The sequence below is a fragment of the Gorilla gorilla genome, chromosome 5 (assembly GCF_029281585.2).
Source record: "Gorilla gorilla gorilla isolate KB3781 chromosome 5, NHGRI_mGorGor1-v2.1_pri, whole genome shotgun sequence".
Classification (NCBI taxonomy): domain Eukaryota; kingdom Metazoa; phylum Chordata; class Mammalia; order Primates; family Hominidae; genus Gorilla; species Gorilla gorilla.
Genome location: NC_073229.2, coordinates 152,424,627 through 152,444,359, shown reverse-complemented (window position 1 = coordinate 152,444,359; position 19,733 = coordinate 152,424,627). Strand labels below are relative to the sequence as shown.

The window sequence follows — 19,733 nt, the reverse complement described above, 5'->3', positions numbered from 1 at the left end:
TCATTATAATGTCTAGTGCTTTCCCTCACTTATGACTAGATACTGCCAATAAAATTAATGCTTTCCCTCGTCTTTTTCACCGTCTCCCATATTGTGTTCTCAATGAAGATGAGTTTATCTCTCTCCATCTATCCTTAAAACCTGATTTAGGGCCCGGCATGGTGGCTCACGCCTGTTATCCCAGCACTTTGGGAGGCCGAGGCGGGTGGATCATGAGGTCAGGAGATTGAGCCCATCCTGGCCAACATGGTGAAACCCTGTCTCTACTAGAAATACAAAAATTGGCTGGGCATGGTGGCGGGCGCCTGTAGTCCCAGCTACTCAGGAGGCTGAGGCAGGAGAATCACTTGAACCCGGGAGGCGGAGGTTGTGGTGAGCTGAGATCGCGTCACTGCACTCCAGCCTGGGCGATAGAGCAAGACTCTGGCTCAAGAAAAACAAAACAAAACCCTGATTTTATTCCACTTATTTTGTTTTATATGGGTAACAACATTGGTCTATGAATCAGGCCCATTTTAAAAGTAGGGTTTCAAGCCTTTATAATTGTACAAAAAGTTCCAAGGATTTATTTCTCCCTAGTATTTCTTAATTTCTCTGCTTCAACCCATTTTTACTGATTGTCGGACACCCAGAGAGGTCATAGGTATTCTTCAAAAAGTTTGTGATATGAAAAGGATGTCGTTTCCTTCTTTTTTTTTTTTTTGACTAACTTCTGAATAATCTCTGAGTATTCTAGATAAAAATATTTTGCCTTAAAATTTTTAGCAAGATTCTTAAAGTCTTACAGACTTCATCTTTTGCTGATTTATGACACGTGAATATTTTCTTAAGCATATCGTCAAAAATTTGAGTTCATCTTCTGCAAAGAATCAAGTGAACCATATACTTTTAATGTCTTCATTTTAAATATATGTTTTAAGAAAAAAGTCAAGACAAATATAGATATGCATATTTGTTTGTTTGCACCCATTATTTTCAGTCGTTCTGGGATATCTTCTAAAGTTCCCTGTTATTTTCTCCTGTTGAACCTGACCATCAAACGTATTGTTTGTTACATCTCTTCGTAAATATTTTTCAATTTCAGCTGGGCTTTTACTAGCTAAAAGCACTAACATCATAAATTATATAATAATATGTAATTATATTTGTGCTATTTAAGCGTTATATAGCTAATGATATCACTGTTCTTGACTATTTGTCTTGTAAAATAAAACAGAAAATAAAAGTTCACAGGCATTCTATCCCTAAATTCAACTAAGAGTACACAAACTAGTTACTCTTACAAACTTTATGTCAAAACCTTTCCCCTCTCCCCTCCAACCATAACTATTTTTTTCAATAGGGAAAGTTCACAGTACGTTTGAAATTACTTAATTCTTAAATCAATATTATGTAAGTAGAGAATTCTCTTTTTACAAGAGGTTTAAACAAAACAATTACTTATTAATATATCTGAATTTGTGATGTGAAAACTCAAGTTTAGCATCTGGCTGAACTTTGTCTGTATGTAGGCTCATCCATTTATCTCTTCACTCAAAATTAATCATCTGGTTTACTTAAAGATTGCTTTTCTTTGTAAGTGCATACTGTCATCAGATTTCATCTGTTAATAGATATTTAGTATGATGGTACATGTAGGCTGAACTACTGATTTTAATTTTCTTGAGTTTCATAAGTATAAATTAAAGCTATTGAGAGTTGTTTAAATTTGTTAAGAACAGACTTACTGTGTTAGTTTGAAAGCATTATTTTTCAAATATAGTTGTGCAGGTGAAGTGATCTACTTCTGCTATGTGTAAGATTGGACTGTTGGTGCTGAAATTTAAAAGGTTCTGCTTGTGGATTGTAGGAAGACAAATGGCACATCTCTAGAAGTGAGGAGAAATAGTACTGTAATTCAGTGTCATGTTGATAGAAGTAGAAACCTTAACCAGTCATCTTTTATTTTTGTACCAGACAACTAACTATAAAATATAACCCAGATGGTGGAGCTATGATAGTAAAGATACAGAAATGACATTTTGCTGATGAATTTTCTGCTACTCTTTGCTTCCCCACTTTCAGTTTTATACCAGATCTTTTATGGTGTAGGTTGCTTGCTTATGTATCTAAGGACAGATCCATAGGATGAAAAATGTGTTTAAGGGCATTTTTAGATCTTGGATTATTTCAGTAAACTTTTATTTTCCTCTTTTAATTGCCTTTTTGGTTTTTCCTCTCTTTTTGCTAAACTCATATTCTCACATAAATTAGACTGAGCCATGAATAGTGGGTCCTATTTCAATTTTATTTCTGAGTTTCATATTTAAGGCATTTGGGATGTATTATTATGCTCTGCCTGTCTGTCTGCCTATATTGGAATTGGGAAGCCTCAGAAGAGTGCAGGGGTTTGGCATACCTTATACTGTGGTCTCTAGTCTCAGGCAGCCTCACCACACTTAGGCCCTGAATTGAACTGTAAAAGGAATCATGGAAAGGGGCTTTAGTGATAGGGGTGTCAGACATTAGGAATGAGCAAGGTAGTGAGTTTGTGGTGCTGTTTTTGTAGCACAGAAGAGCTAAAAGGTGTATCTGCGATGACAAAGGTCAGGAAAGGGGCTAACATTTATGAGAAACCTCCTAATTTGTGTATAATATCTTTTAATCTTTACAATGGCCTCATGAGGTCGGAACTGGGACCTGAGTTGAGGTCTGTGGCTCAGAGTTGGGGCTCTGCTGCTGGGAACTCTGGTGTGCACTGTGTTGAGTGGGTGTGCTTGTGTGTGTCTCTGTCTTACCTTGAGGGTCTATGTCAAAACCTTTTTGAGAAAGCAAGTATATAATCCCTTCTACCCTAGAGCCATTTTAATGATATAGGGACTATGCAGAGAACACAAGAACTTTTTGCGGGTTTATTTTGTTAAAGTTCAGGTTTTGGGTTTGTTTTCAGAAATGAGAAGTATGTCTTAGTCACTTTAAGACTAAGAAGTCATGTGTTTTTGATACATATAAACCTGCGTCAACATCTATTCTAATTAAAAACACCATTGATAATCGTTTACAAGTGCAAGATTTCAGGAATGCAGAATTAATTTAAATAACTAGTGGACTATTATTATAACTTCAACATACTAGCATACGCTCTGAAATGATTATTGTTCATTCATTTATTTAGATTTTCGAGATACTTTTAGTGATTACATTAGGGATAGCCAACTCCCTGGGCTAATTTGAAACATAGGAGTGTAGTATGCTTGCATATTCATTTCAGTATGGAACTTGTGAAAATCTCCTTCTTTGGGCTTTTCTTTTATACAGCCTACTTTTGTATGAAGTCTGTTAGGTTTTATTTTCTCCTTCTGATCTGTGGTCCTGACTTTTTACAGTTACCTGGACACTGCCATGTGCTTTGACTGATGTTCTGTTGTTTATTAGGCAAAACACAGTATCATTCTTGAAAGGCTTGCAGTTGGTGGATGCTCTAGCTGCTTTTCATGCAACTGCACTCTGGTTATACCTGATGTCATCCCTGTTAGATAATGTGGTAGTCCTTCTCATCATGCAGGCAATTGGTAATGCTAAACCTCAGGATATTTTTGTAATCAAAGCCCTTGTAATTGGATAAATTGATGTTTTATTAAAGAATACCTAGTAACATTATAAATAGTATTAACATTCTAAAATTAACTTGTCACTGTAATATTAATTACATTGATATATGGATACATAGAATTATGTGGGCACGTGTATATATGTATGTGTGCATAGATATATGAAAGTGAAAGAATATTTAATCCTATACTGTAGCTCCTGCTGAGTGGCAGATGCTGTAACTATGCAAAAGGCCTGTGTGTATTCAGGTAAGAGAATGTTGGTTTTTAGAATCTCTGGAGCCCTAATTACTCCCTGTAGATAGTAAAATCCTGATGCGAAGTCTTGATAATACTAGTCTTTCTAAGGAACCAGCCATTTTTAATCTCAGGACATCTTAAGAAAAATTATGCATCTATGAGTCATGGAAGTGCTAAGGATAGCTAAAATCTGAAATTACTTAGGGGTTAGATGAAGAATCGATTTGGGCTTGATTATATGTCTTAATTGCCTTCCATATTTAGTTGGCATATAATTAGAACCCCCTCATTACTTTCTCAAGCAACTCGAAAATCAAAGAGTTTACAAATAGTCAAATAATTGACTTTAGCAACTCTAAAGCAAAGAGTATACAAATATTTCCCTTGTTTAGATATTTTATCTATGTATCTTTTTGTGATTGCAGATATATATCTCCTTCAGGAACTAAATAAACAAGTAAACAACAAATAGGAAAAGGTTAATAAGAATTCATCAGTTTCAGAGTCTCAAGGCCTTGACTAAAGGCCTTTTCACACTTTAGACTCTTAGAAGTGGACTATTACATGACTCAATAGGCAAACCAGCCTGTCTTGCAGGGGTCTGACGAAGAGAAGCTCCTTTTCTCTAATATTTGCTGCTGATTCTTAGTTGAGAAACCACAATTCCAAATTGACAGTGTCTATGAGAGGAGCTACAGTGAGTGACAGTAACTGCTAGTTGTACATTGCACTTTTGGTATCACCTGTCAGTTATGTGTGTCTTCATCTTTATGTATGGATGAAAATAGAATATGCACATTTGAAAAGTAGATTCTAGAATTTTAAGTTTTCATGTAGAGACTAGACTTACTCTGTAGAAAATCTTCTGGGGCCTATCAGCAGAAATTTATGCCTTATAGCATTATTTAGCTGTTCAGGGGAGGTTTATGTTTTCATGATTTCTAATATAGCTTGGGAAAATTATCTAGAACTTTCTCAAACAAGTGTCATTGTATTATTTCAACACAATTTTGTGAGTTCAGCAAAAATGAGCTAAATGTCTATTCCCATATTTCCCTTTTAGGCAAAACAGTTAATCCACTGATACTGCATTGTTGTTTTCTGTCACATATTGGGACTCTTTGAGCCCTGACTGTCAACGGGATTCATGTGGTTCAATGATGTTGTGAGGAACATGACAAGCCATTGCCCTCAATGAGTTTATATTTTAGTAGAGGAGATAAACATCAAATGTTTACTTAGAGTTAATTATGTAATTATAATCATCATCTGTTCATGGCTATAGCCTACAGACACTTTTTCCCAAATATTCTCTAAAAGAGAAGATATTAATTCCCAAGTAACTTAGGTCAATGGGTGGTGTATTAGTTCATTTTCACGCTGCTGATAAAGACATACTTGAGACTGGGAAGAAAAATAGGTTTCATAGATTCGCAGTTACATGTAGCTAAAGGCCTCATAATCATGGTGGAAGGTGAAAGGCACTTCTTATGTGCCTTGGCAAGAGAGAATGAGAATCAAGCGAAAACGGAAACCTCAAATCTCCTGAAAACCGTCAGATCTCGTGAGACTTATTCACTACCATGAGAACAGGATGGGGGAAACTGCCTTCATGGTTCAGTTACCTCTCACTGGGTCCCTCCCACAACATGTGGGAATTACAGGAGCTACAATGCAAGATGAGATTTGGGTGGGGGCGCAGCCAAACCATATCATGTGGGAAACATCTTTGCACCTTTGAGTTTTTTTTTCTTTCAACCACGTCATCATCCTTATTATTACCTTCCACTGGACCTGAAATCATTTTGTTCTACTCATCATGAACTTGGGTACCAGCATAATTTAGAGTTGCTTTCTCCACTTTCAAGGCTCATCGTCTTCCTGATGACATCAGTATATGTGTGGAAAGCGCCTGGATAGTTTTTTCACCTCACCACTTCCAAAGGTCACACCTCTGTTTACTACTCTGGTTACGTGGATGTTGTAATATCTCACAACTGTTCTAACTTTATGCATATGTATCATACTTCCCAAGTATAAACCTATCTTCTTCTACTATACTCATTTTGCTTAGATCATCCAGTAACTTCATGGAGAGCTCCAATCCATCAAACCATCTGTCTTTAGCTAGTTCATCAACTTGCTTATCATCAAATGAAATCAAAATTTGATTTCATTGTGATGACTTTTGTTATACAATTGCTGTTTCCATAAACTCTTTACTGACTTTTATTCTATCCACCTTTTCTGGGCTTAAATTAAAAAAAAAATACTGTTGTTTTTTTTTTTTAAATCACACCACATGATAGATTTTGATCACTAGAAATTCAGGTTTATCAATTTCAATTGGGTCCAAATATAACTGGAAATTCTACTACTATATTTTTCTGTTCAGTTCTCTTTGTTCTTCTACTCTGTATTTCAACTCCTTTCAATTTTCTCCAGACTTCAACCACTCCTCCTTTTCACCAGCCTATTACTTATAGCTGAGAAAATTGTAGCCATATAATGGAAACTTCTTTGGCTACCAGTCCTAGAAATTACATTTTTATGCATCTTCTCATTTCCTCTTACTATAAAAAAAGGCAGAGAGAGCCTATCTTACAGCCTGTGATTTGGATTTTATCCTGTTTCACACTAACAGTTATCACTTCTTTCATGTGTATACACAAATACTCACTACCAAATTGAATTATCCTCATCAATATCTAAACAAGTTTAAGTGTTTCTTACCTTAAAAGTAATAAGAAAAATTTTTTAAAAATTGAACCTTTCCTTGATCCCATATCTTTTTCTGTCCTTAGTCAAATTTTTTGTTATCCGTTCAGACAAACTTCCTATAAGCATTCTTAACCTTGGTGTCTCTGTGCCTTCACTGTGTTCTTCATTGCCCAATATGGTTTCCACTTCCATTCTTCATACAGACCGCTCTTTTCTTTGGGCACTTCTGATCTCAATGGCACAAATAAGGGGCATTTCCAATAACCATTTTATGTAGTATTTGGCCAGTATTGGGTTCCTGACATCTCTTCTCCTTTAGATACTCCTTTATTAATAAGCTTTTGTGATGCCATGTACTTCCATTTTCCTTTTGTATTTCTATATACTTAAATATATTTTTTTCATTTCCCTCTGTCCTCATTGTAGCCTCATCTTCCTCAATCTTATCAGAGTTGAAAGTATAGGGCAAAGAGAGTGAAAGACTGAGGACACATCTTGTGGAACTACAATGTTTAAGGTTCACATGGTAGAATTCAATTTTATGTGATGATGTTTTATATATATGCACATCTATGTAATGTGTATATACACACACATGTATATAGTCTTGTTATCATTTGTTGAATGTCTACTTTGTGATAGACAGTATTTGAGCTTTAAGGACACAAAGTTAACTACAGTTCCTAAATTGGAGGTCACACCTTGTCATGACAGATAAAGATACATGTGCTTTACTGGTACTCATAGGGTTGGATCTGCAGTGTTATTCTATCTTTGTGTGTGTTACAGATGCCTATTTTATTCGTTACTGAAATCTGGGCATAAATATTTAGAAATAGGTTTTGATTTGGGCACATTTGTTCTTTGAAGGCAGATGTGTGATTTATTCCAAACGTTAGCAAAATTTAATGTTTAAATATTAAAATAAAAAACATGAATTTAAGGAGGTTTATAGGAATCAAATACTAGTTTATTCATGTTTTTCCAAACTGGGATTGGGGGGTTAGGTTTTTAGTGGAGGGAGAAGGGAATGGAAGAAATATAATTTTAGTACATGTGTCTTTTATGGCTATTTTCTGCTCATAAAAGTGGTGCCACTTAACATAGCATGCTTACTGTGTGGCAGGAGATGTGCTAAATGTTTTAGGTGCATTATCTCATTTAATCTTCCCTATAAACTTTCCTTTATAGAAGAAGAAATTGAAGTTTTCATTTTACATAAGTTAAAGTTACAGTTAAAGGGTATGAACTAGGCCAGGTGTGGCTCATGCCTGTAATCCCAGCAGTTTGGGAGGCTGAGGCAGGCAGATCACCTGAGGCTAGGAGTTCGAGACCAGCCTAGCCAACATGTTAAAACCCCGTCTCTACAAAAATACAAAAATTAGCCAGGTGTGGTGGCATGTGCCTATAATTCTAACTACTGGGGAGGCTGAAGCACGAGAATTGTTTGAACCTGGGAGGCAGAGGTTAGGGTGAGCCCAGATCATGCCACTGCACTCCAGCCTGTGTGACAGACCAAGAATCTGTCTCATTAAGAAAAAGAAAAAGAATATGAGTTAAATATATATCTGACTTTGGAGCCTGGGCTCTTAACACTGTGATATATTGAAAGACTATTAAGGGGAAATTTTTTTCAGATTTTTCTAGTATCTGTAATATCTTGTATTACGTATTTCATATATTAATTAATCATTTCACATATACCATTCAGTCTTCACAAGAAACCCGTGATGTAGGGAAAGGCAGTATTGTCAAGATGAGACTACAGAGACCCGAGTTAAATATTAATAACTTGCTTGGGTTACACGTGATAGTAGATCCCAGGCTTCCAGACACACAGTTCAGCTTTCCATTATAGGAGACACTTCCTGTGGATTCATTCAGTTTGCTAGAGGAGAAAGTTGTCCTTGTTCTTTAGGGTTTCCCATCTCCCCCAAGTTTAATTCAACTTTATTTCACTTATTTAGTTAATAATCCAGGACTGTTGCTGGAGTAGCAAAAATTTGATTAGAATCATCACCTTCAGTGTTTCAGGTAATGGAGTGGAGTAAAAATGGCTTAGAAAGCAGAGCCTGTTCATTCTGCTCCCAGGCTGGCATCCTGGAAGGTTTAAAGTTGACATCTGGTATGGCTTTCATTGCTCTCTTCTTCTGGGAAGCCTGATTGACTACTTGACATCAAGCATTAGATCTGACCTGAGCATTAGCCCAAGCACGCTTTGTGTAATTAAGCTATTGAGATTTGTTTCCCCTGACTGGACAGAAGAGCCCTACAAGGTGAGGGCTCTGTTGAAGTGATAAAGCTGATTAGATCTTTAGCAGTAAAGGAATCTGATCTTAGAAATTTCTTCTAGCTCTCATTAATGAGGCAAAGACAACATTTAGCAGGGAAAATGAGGTCACTAAAAAGAGGAACTTTTTTTTTTTTTAATAAAGAACCAATTATTTTGCCTCCTAAATTTTAAATCAAGGCCTCAATTTATTGTCCTGAGTAAAGCTCAATTTAAATGAACACATATGAAACTTTTTCTCAGGGGTGTAGTAATCTTGTTTAAAGTGCAAGAAGTTGAACAATTCAAGAAAGTGAAGCTAAGATAGACCTAGAAGTTAAAATAATTTAATGAATACTGACAACAAAACTGAGATAACCAACAATGATGTGTATTTATTCATTAGAATGTAATTGTTTTCAAAAAATGATTTTTAAAAACTTTTTTTCTGTAACTTCTCTTTCCTTAAACAACAAACAAGCAAATAAAACTTATTTTCCTAGGAAATATTTATACAGACTTCAGGTATTAACACTGTTGACAATCACACCTTTTAGTTTAGATAGCACCTTTCTATATGCTACTATTTAATCCTTAGAAAACTTTTTTTGAAAGCTGTATTATATTCATATTATGGGGTTAAGACTTAGCTCTAAAAGTTTCAATTCTCAAATTTATGTGAATCCTCAAGAATTTGTAAACAGGAGGGCTTGGAGTATAATACAGGTTTTTTTTCACCCCTGAGAAAGTGGTCTGTACCAGAGTTGTCTCAAGTTATACATTATTTAAAGTTTTTTATACTATTTTCTATTTCTTGCTAAGCCCTTGTTCCAGTATTTAGAAAATGACATGGGAATTATGTTCCCACCAAATACATTTATGTGAAATGTAAATCATATGCACACACATATTGCACACCCTCCTGTGTTCATAGATGGCCACCCTTCCATCATGAAGCATTCTGCTTACCACAGAGACCCCATCCTCCATCTCACTTTCAGCTTATTCCAGTAAAATCAGTTGTCACAAAGGGTAAACTTGGAGTAGAAAAGAAGTAATGCAGGTAGTTTATGATTGGGACAGATGGAAGGGAGATGAGCCATCCATTCCAGCGGCTTACCTTATCTCATTGTTATTGACTTTGGGGTGGTTGTAGTGTGAGAATGGAAAGGGTTTAATGGAACCATGCTGCTATCTTGTCAATATAATGTCTAGTCAGTGTGCTAGTTAAAATGAAATTCATTTTTTAAATTTAAAATTTACTTAACATTTTAGACTTGTAAAGGAAATTTAAACTCTAAAGTCTACTTAAATGAAATACTCTGTGTCTTCTTCTTTTTCTTGAGAGGCAATGTAGTAAAGTTTTCAAAAGCAACCTAGAGGCAGGATGACTCGGGCCATTCCTGGCTTCACCACTGGTTAGCTTTTATGCCTTGGTTCAATTACTTTTCTTTAAAATGAGCATGAAAATAATACCTACCTCGTATGATTGTAATGAGGATTAAATCAACTTATGTGTGTGTGTGTGCGTGACTGTAGCTTGGGACAGTCTACTTTATACAGTAAGTGCTTGACAAATGTAACTTATCAGCCCAGTCAATCAAACTTCTCCTCCACCAGAGTAAAAATGTCCTGGCAGAGTTTACCAAATATCTAAGAGCTAACCCCAAGTGATGCTTATTAGTTTCAGTTTCTCTTGACCTCTTTCTTATGTTAGATATTATTTGCCTTTACCTATGTCTTTTTGGAAAAGTCAGCCTCCCAGATTTTCAAGTTGTTGTTCTATTTCTGCAGAACTGCACCAAGCTTTCACAGTTTTCACCTCCTCCTACTAGAGGTTTTCACCTCCTCCTACTAGAGGTTTTCAGTCTGTACTAAGGTAGAACCATAGCCTGATCTCAGAATTGGCAGATACTCCCATGGGAAAGAATAAAATGGCTGGAGATTATTAGATAACATCAGAGACACTCTCACCTTCTAAAATGTGTGTGCATCTAGATGCCACTGTTTACACATGTATCTGAAATCTTTAAATTATTGTTATTGTAATATGCCTGGCCTTTCCTAATCCTTTTATTAGGAGTGTTGACCTGCTTGAAACCTCCTGGTACCACCCTTTCTTTCTTAACCATTCGATGTTGGCTTTATATCCGCTGGTGTCCTTTTCAGTCTTGACCTTTCATTTCCAGTAGTTTTCTTCTCTTATTTATCTTCTTATGCTATCTTACTCACCAATCACTTTAACTTTCAAATTAGTCGCTTATTCCCTTCCATGGAGTTATCTGATATCCTTCGTCAGATAACTTCGAAATTTATACCTTTATTTTACCCTGATAATCTTCTCTTCCAAATCTATCTATCTAGTTGTTACTTAAGCATTTTCCCCTGTGTGTTATCATAGGCAAATCAAATTTGAAATGTTCAAAACATACTTCATTATTTTCTCCCTCAATTTCTTTCCTTTTCTGTATCACTAGTCCCGAGAAGGAATCCTGACAGCATCATTCACCTAGTAGTCTAAGCCAGAAATCATTGAGTTGTCCTATATTTCACAACTGAGTCAGTAAGTTCTACCTTCTCTGCTTCCTTAGTATTATTTTTATCTTTCCTTTTTCTTCTCATCTCACCATTCCCACTACTTCTAGCATATTGACTTATTTTTTCTCTCCATATTGTCTTTCACTTTATAGCCAAATATGTTTCTATTAGACCAATTTGATTATATTCTATTCTTACTTTAAACATCAACTTTCATTACATTTTTAAAAATGCTTTGCAAATACTCCAAAATAATGTATGTATCCCCATGAATAAAGGAATCAAATACAACATTGAAGTGCTGAATGCTAAATCTGTTTTCTCTTGAAAGTCACAGCACACATTATTATTGTTTTTTTTTGTAGAGTCAGGGTCTTGCTCTGTTGCTCAGGCTGGAGTGCAGTGGTGTCATCCTGGCTCACTGCAGCCTTCAACTCGTGGGTTCAAGCAATTCTCCCACCTTAGTCTCTTAGTCTGTGAAGTAGCTGATACTATAGGCATGTGTCACCATACCCAGCTAATCTTTTTCTTTCTTTTTTTTTTTTTTTTTTTTAGCGACAGGCTCTCACTGTGTTCCCCAGGCTGGTCTTGAACTTCTGGGCTCAAGTGTTCCTCCTGCCTCAGCCTCCCAAAGTGTTAGATTATAGGTGTGAGTTACCACACCCAGCCACAGCACACATTAAAAGAAAGGCCGTATCAAGCTTTGCTATTGACTATAACTACAAAACTGTAAAATGAGCTTATATTTAAATATAGAAACCTTTTTTTTCTTAACATTCTTAGTTATAAAACTATTGAGTGCTGTACTCCTGACCTCACCCTCATGGTATTTAAGGCCCTCCATGCCTATGTCTCTAATCTCATCTCTTCCCTTTTGAGCCTTTGTAGCCATAGAGATTATATTTATTTAGTTTTCCAAACATGCCATCCCAATCTTTTTCATTGTATTTGTTCCTTTGGCCTGGAACATCAATAATCTATTGGTTGACACCCATCCTTGAAAATTCAGCTGTTTGAAACTCAGATTATCTTATTAATGTGTTCAGTGGTTCACATACTGCTTGGCACATAGTAGGTGCTCCACGTATGTTAAGTAAACAGTAAAAATGGAAAAAAATCAGTAGGCGAAAGTTTACCTTTAAAGAGATTTTCTATGTCTGCCTATATATTGCCTATTCAGGATATATAACAATACTTGGTAATAACTGCTTAAAAAATTTAAGCTTCTTAACCTCTGTAATGTAATTGTTCTTCAAATTTTGTTTTTTGATTTGTTTACCTGTACAAGAGTTAGGAAATTACTTATATTATAAGGTTAACTTTTTAATTGTTACTGAACAAAAATTAGATTTACTTTTGCATATATTTAGCTGTTCCCCTCCACTGTAGACATTCCTTGAAAACGATTGTTGTAAATATTTTCTGTTTCTTTTTGACAGGTAATATTTGAAGCTGAAGTCTCAGGAGGGAGAAGTGGTTATATTGCCATTGATGACATCCAAGTACTGAGTTATCCTTGTGGTAGGTTGTGATTAAGAACTGTATTTTTCTATGTCCTTTCCACACTTGCCTTATATTGGCAGTGGCTATTGATTGTTTATCACTTGGTTATTGCTGTCTCTCTTGTTATTGTTAATCCTAGCCTTCTACTGAGTTTTAAAAGGAAACTGATATATTTCTAGAGTTTTTGAATCAAATATTTTTCAAACTTGTAACTAATTGTATACCTATTAGGAGATTCTTTTAAATTATTTCATTACTGAGAACAAAATATACATGCAAAGGCAGCTGTCAGTAGAACTTGTTCATTTTTTTGGCATCATTAAATTGTCTAGAAAAACAGAGAAGAATAGCAAATCAGAGTTCAACAGGAAGGAAAATATAAAGAAGCCTCATGAAGTTATTTGATCTGCTGAGTTGAGGGCTGGGGTGAAATGAAGAGAAATAATTAGTTCACATTATTCCAAATTTAGGACTACTTTTTTTCTCCTCTGTCATAATAAATGTCTGGCTAACTCATGAGGTCAGGAGTTTGAGACCAGTCTGGCCAAAATGGTGAAACCCCATCTCTACTGAAAAAAAAAAAAATTAGCCAGGCCTGGTGGTGCACACCTGTAATCCCAGCTACTCAGGAGGCTAAGGCAGGACAATCACTTGAACCTGGGAGGTGGAGGTTGCAGTGAACTGAGATTGCACCACTGCACTCCAGCCTGGGCAACCAGAGCAAGACTCCGTCTCAAAAAAAAAAAAGAAAGCAAACAAAACAAGAAACTCGGTTTATTAATACACAGTTTTGTTATGCCCTTAGAGGCACATTGATTGGTTTTCAGATGGTGTACCTAAATTTGTGTTTACATCACAGTCCATGAAAAACAATTACTGCATGCATTCAATAGAGCCAGGCAAAAAACAGTTGGCATAAATTCAGACTTTGCCTCTATTTCCCAAAAGCAGCATTTTATAGGGCTTGTGAATTCTGGGTTATCTGTTCAGCAATCCTCCCTGAGAAGCATCTCTAACACATTGTAAGCAGCAGGCTGGGGCCTCTTGTGAGGGCCAAGACCTGTGCTCCTGCTGAGTGGTTGTCAAACTCTAGTGTGCTTCAGAATCACCTACAGCTGTGGTAAATCACAGATTGCTTGGCTCTTCCCCTGGTTCTGATTGAATAGGTCTGGGGTGGGGCCTGACAATTTGCATTTCTGATTCCAGTGCAGCTGATGTTGCTGGTCTAGAGTTCGTAAATTGAGAACTGCTGCTTTAGCTCATGTTCTAACTCAAGAATTCCTTATTTTAAATCTCTTCCTGAGAGGTAAGGCACTAGAGAAAGATGTACGCAGTAAGGGTCAGATTATATATACCATGTGGTGGTTGGTAAATTCTAAGAAAAGAGAGAACAAAATCATCTCATTTAAAGTTCAAGCTGCCTTACTAAGTTCTTTCAATCTGTAGTTTAAGAGAGCTGTGTTTTTATCTACTGTTTATTTTTCACTTCTTGAATGATAGGCATTAAGGAAAGGCTTTCATAAGTACATACAAAATGGTGGATTGAGCACAACAGCAGTTTTAGGGTGATATGGCCCTCCATGAACTTTTCTTTTTACTCATGAGCCTTAGCTTTTGCTGTTTATATAAATTTCCTTTCAATGGGAAACATGGATGAGGCTTCAGTTTTAAAAGGTAGTTTCAGAGGATACTTGTCAGTCATAAATCTTACTTATATTTTGACTGCAGTCATTATTTTTGTTAGTCTAATATGGGTATTTATTTTGGATTACTATACTATGGTTATAATGGAATAGAAAAAAGGTTTACCAGTTTAGCTGGTGTTCTTTTTGCGAGAAGCAAAAATATTCCCTTGTTCTTTGAAGTGCTATAGAGGGTTATAACTATTGATTTTTTTTTAAAAAAAAATCTAACTGCTTAAAATGTAGCCTAATAAGTTCAATGGCCGTGTCACTGCCAGTAGTTTAGAAATCATTATATGTTTTCATTATATCTTTATATTAGGCTCTGATTTCATGTCAATTTAATCTCTTTTGGTTGCTTTGACTTGTAAGTTTGTAACTGTTTTATTATCATCCATATACAACATGCTATGGCAGCAGTTCAGCAGCAATTGTTGAGTGCTCACTCTGTAGAGAACAATACTCCAGCAATTATGGAACAGTAAGTAATAGAGCTATTGAGAAAAAGAGAACTATGAGAGTCACAGAGGAAATGGTGTCTTCCGGCACAAAAAAGCTCCTCAGTTTTCTTCTTTCTGATGTTAGTCTTGGCCAAAGGTAAAAACACTAACGATAACATTCAGCTGGAGAAAAGTAACATGGCATATTTTCTTCATGTGAAAACAAATACATTTTTTTTCCTTCCTTCACAGATAAATCTCCTCATTTCCTCCGTCTAGGGGATGTAGAGGTGAATGCAGGGCAAAATGCTACATTTCAGTGCATTGCCACAGGGAGAGATGCTGTGCATAACAAGTTATGGCTCCAGGTAAGGCCAAGTTGGCAGCTGAGCTAAAGAGTATACTTTATGTTTTAAAAACATTGCAACAGGACTGTTTGTTGTCTCATCCTTTTGAGTGTGTGTGTGTGTGCGTGTGCATGCGCATGTAGTGGGACAGGCTGTCTGCGTGAGTTTAATTACAGATTCATGTTAGAGATTTCCTTTTCTGAAATAAAACACATGGTCAAATAATAAGTATTTTTGTTAGGATCTGGTGAAACACAATAATTCTCTCTGTTATATTCAAACTGCAAAAAATTCTGTAGATCCATTTGAAATATGAATAAGAATGAGATTTTTTCTTATTTAATAATATTTTTAAAACTGAATTTACAAGAGTTAAGTAGGAGCTGTCATACTCTGATAAATTCTTTAAAGTATTTTAAGAAACCCTTGGGAATATTTCAGGAAGTATGAATTGGAAGAGAGCCAATTAAATTTTTGAGTTTGAGGGTTAATCACAGATCTGAGGTGAAGACATTTGCCTTTCACATATTAATTCCTTAATACATTTGTATTTAATTATGATTTAACATACATGTTGGGGAACGGTAAATGGTGCATATAAACAGATTTAAAAGAATCTGAGATAAAACTATAGACTAAGAAATATGCCTTGCCTTCAGAGAATTTATAGAAAGTCTATCTGTCAGTGCTAGGGTGCTGGGGGCTGGGAGGAGCTGAGAGCAGCTCTAAAGCCAGGAAGCTGGACCTAAAACAGATGGCTATTGAGCGAAATATTTGAAGCTAGATGATGTGTAAGTAATAATATTCTCTGAGCACCTCTATTATTATTTTTTAGGTTCTCTGCATCAGAATGAGGAAAGAGATTTAATAAGTTGTGAATTTTAAATTCATGAGAATGCCAATAGAGACCAAAAAAAAAAAAAAACAAGATGAGTTTAGTTTCTTCAACATAGGCATCATGATTTTTTTTTTACTACATCCTTTAGATAGGTGAAAGTACTGTTGGGGATAACTATTAGTTTGCAGGTGGTTGTAATAAAGGTTATAATAAATGAATATTGAAATAATACTTTGTATAATGACTGATATGCTGGGTGTTATATTTGTGTTATTTCATCAAGTTCTTCCAGCATTCCAATTGGAGGTTACAACAGGTGTACTTCATATTAATCTAATTATTACTACTTTTATAGCTTATTTGATTTTCAAGTGTCAGGATACCATATTTTGTGTCCAAATATGAAAAGGAAATGAGGGTCCCTTTTTTCTGTGATTATGGTAATTTCTCCTACAGAGATTGAAAAATAGGATAATTTTTCCTGGAAAGCATGTTGTATAATGTGCAACCTGTTTTATCAAATAAATGTCAAGTCAGTTTTCTTATTTCTCTTCCTATGCCTAAATAATAGTTTAAAAATGATTTTAGATATATGTTCTAATTGTTTTGCTAGTGATTTTTTCATTTAGATGGGAACATTAGCTGGCACTTGGCTTTAGTTGTGAGCTATATAGTCTTTTCTTGGAGATCTAGAGGCTCTGTAGGTCTGCCCTTGGTTTTATGCCTCAGGATTTAATGTGACATTGAAATAAAAAGGGTTTTGTATCCTCAGTCACCAGCTGCCTTGTGGCAACAAAGACTTTCTGGACCCTGCTGGTCTGAGTGGGTGGTAGTCCAAATACTGCTCATTTTTTTTTTGTTTGCTTTCTATTTTGTAGATAGTCCATTTCATGATGGTTTTAAAAAATTTTCCTCCTGCCATTTTTGTAACAAAGATGAGAGGCAAAATATTCTATGAAACTTCTATGTTGCTTTCTCCCCTACCTCACCTCTCTTTTTTTCTTTTTTTTTTTTTTTTTGGCGTTTGCTACAGAATAGTGAATTTATGTATTTCTCTTCCACTTTGACATGGACATTGCCTCATTCTTTAGTAGTGTGCATATTCATCTTAATTTATTCAAAAGCTATTTTACCTTTTTCAGTAACACCACATCAATTACCTTAACTTATTCACTTACATCAGTCTTCTCCATGTACAAGAAATATTGAAATCTATTAATTACTTAGGGTGTTTTCAAATTAAAATAAAAACTTTTATTATGAAATTATTTAAAAATGAACAAGATAAGATTGATCATTATCTATATATCAATCAATTAGAAGGTGGCAGTGACTTAAAAAACTTGCTCAACTTTTGCCAAAAGTAAAAAAAAAAACATAATAAAGCAGGAAGAATTCTGGTTCCAAAGTGAATCTACCAGCTAACTCATGCAAACAGATGTCAGATTATTTTCATTTCATGTAGAATAACAGCCTAGAGTTCAAGAAGCTCAGTTCTGAATTCTAACTTTTACTCTAACCCTCCTAAACCTTTTAACCCAGTTAATTGCAGTGGCCTTAGAGATTTCATTTATGTGTTCTGGACCTCAATTTGCTAATTTATAAAAGGAGATTCTGAATAGACACTAAAATCCCTTCCAGCTGTAAGATGCTAAACTAGGTCTTTACGTTATTTTTGGTGGCTTGAAACATGGCCTTGATAACCTTTTTGTGTGGAAGATGAAAAAGTCTTGTAATTCGTTTTGCATGGGGAAAAATGGTACCTTAGATTAAGTATCATTGTGAGAACAAATGCTCAAAATATCTGCTGCTAGTACTGAGAATGAATGTACTTGAAGCACTCAATGAAAGGTCACTGCAGTCTATCACAGAGGTAATGGAATAATACAACAGTTGTTATACCTGCCGTGGTCAGGTAAAATACCAAATGGCAATCAACTTTGTATGTCCTCCAAATAACTTACATTATGTAGTATTGAGCTTCAATTGGCAAAATGTTGTCTAAATATGGGCTAAAGTAACAAAGACTAGAAAAACAGCCAATTTTCTATTTCAAAGGAAAAATGATATACTATAACTCTGTGAAAGGTATATAGAACACAATGCTTGATCATATTTGATATTTTAAATAATTTGTTATGGAAAAACTGAAAAATTTCTCTCACTTCTGTATTCTTTCTAGGTTATAATTAATATATCAGTCGTTTTTGTTGTCTAAAATTATATACAAATTGAGTAAATTGAAAAATGCAGGGAAAAACACAAACAATGAATTGCCTGAGTTAATCTAGGATAATTTCATAATGCATATCATGGTAGTTCTGAAAGTATCTATAGGGAATGATCTTTCTTGTAAGAATTGGATTATATAATTATAGAGTATTTGAAGTAGATCAACCTTCTTGTACATGCTAAATGAACTAATGATACGTAAAACAACATCGAATGTTTTTATAAGCCTGAGTGTCAGTAGACTAAAAATATGGTGAAATCATGAGGTTTTCTGGAAAGTAGTTTTTAAAAATATGTTATGCGGTACATTTATGCACTAAAAGAAATTTAGGGTCGGGCGCAGTGGCTCACGCCTGTAATCCCAGCACTTTGGGAGGCCGAGGTGGGTGGATCATGAGGTCAGGAGTTGGAGACCAGCCTGGCCAATATAGTGAAACCCTGTCTCTACTAAAAATACAAAAATTAGCCGGGCGTGGTGGTGCACGCATCTAGTCCCAGCTACTCTGCAGGCTGAGGCAGAAGAATTGCTTGAACCCGGGAGGCGGAGGTTGCAGTGAGCCGAGATCATGCCACTGCACTCCAGCCTGGGTGACAGAGCGAGAATGTGTCTCAAAAAAAAAAAAAAAAAAAAAAAAAAGAAATTTAGAATAAAGTCTTTAGTCACCCTTAGAGAACTTCCAGATTATTTTTCAATTGAGAGCTCAGTGAAGTAGCATGTATTCTGGATATAAACACATTTTTTGGTTAATGATTTGTAAATTTTTTCCACATGAACAGACATTTTATAAATCTTCTAAGTTTTAGAACTAAGCCATTTTAATTTTGTAGTAGTGTTCTCCTGTCCTTGGGGGATACATTCCAAAAAGCCCAGTGGATGCCTGAAACCACACATAGTACCAAACCCCACATATACTGTTTTTTTCCTATATATACATACCTATGTACAAGTTTAATTAATAAATTAGACACAGTAAGAGATTAACAATAACTGATAAAATAGAGCAATTATAACAATATACTGTAATAAAAGTTATATGAATGTGAGCTCTTGTAGCATATCTTTGTACTTTACTCACCCTCCTTAGGATGAAGTGAAATGATAAAATAACTCATAATGAGAATAAGTGAGGTGAATGACTTAGGCAGTGTGATGTAGCATTAGGCTACTATTGACCTTCTGACAATATGTCAGAAGGAGGTTCATCTGCTTGGGGCTATCCTAGATCATTGAGCCATGACGATTTTGATGGTTGGGATGTCAGAAACACACAATGTCAATGACTAACAAGTGAGGGATGGCACAAGATTTCATCACGCTACTCAGAGTGGAGTG

The 19,733-nt window shown here is 35.5% G+C and overlaps 1 protein-coding gene across 5 annotated transcripts in view; it reads left to right on the top strand.

Moving 5' to 3' along the window:
• PTPRK (protein tyrosine phosphatase receptor type K) overlaps nt 1-19,733 on the top strand; it is a 560,471-nt gene that overhangs the window by 267,367 nt on the left and 273,371 nt on the right. For all 5 annotated transcript variants that reach the window (XM_031012171.3, XM_031012169.3, XM_031012170.3 and 2 more), the window contains exons 4-5: nt 12,798-12,879; nt 15,236-15,351. In XM_031012171.3, the coding sequence (XP_030868031.1) occupies nt 12,798-12,879; nt 15,236-15,351 (198 nt within the window). The remainder of the gene's footprint in view (nt 1-12,797; nt 12,880-15,235; nt 15,352-19,733) is intronic.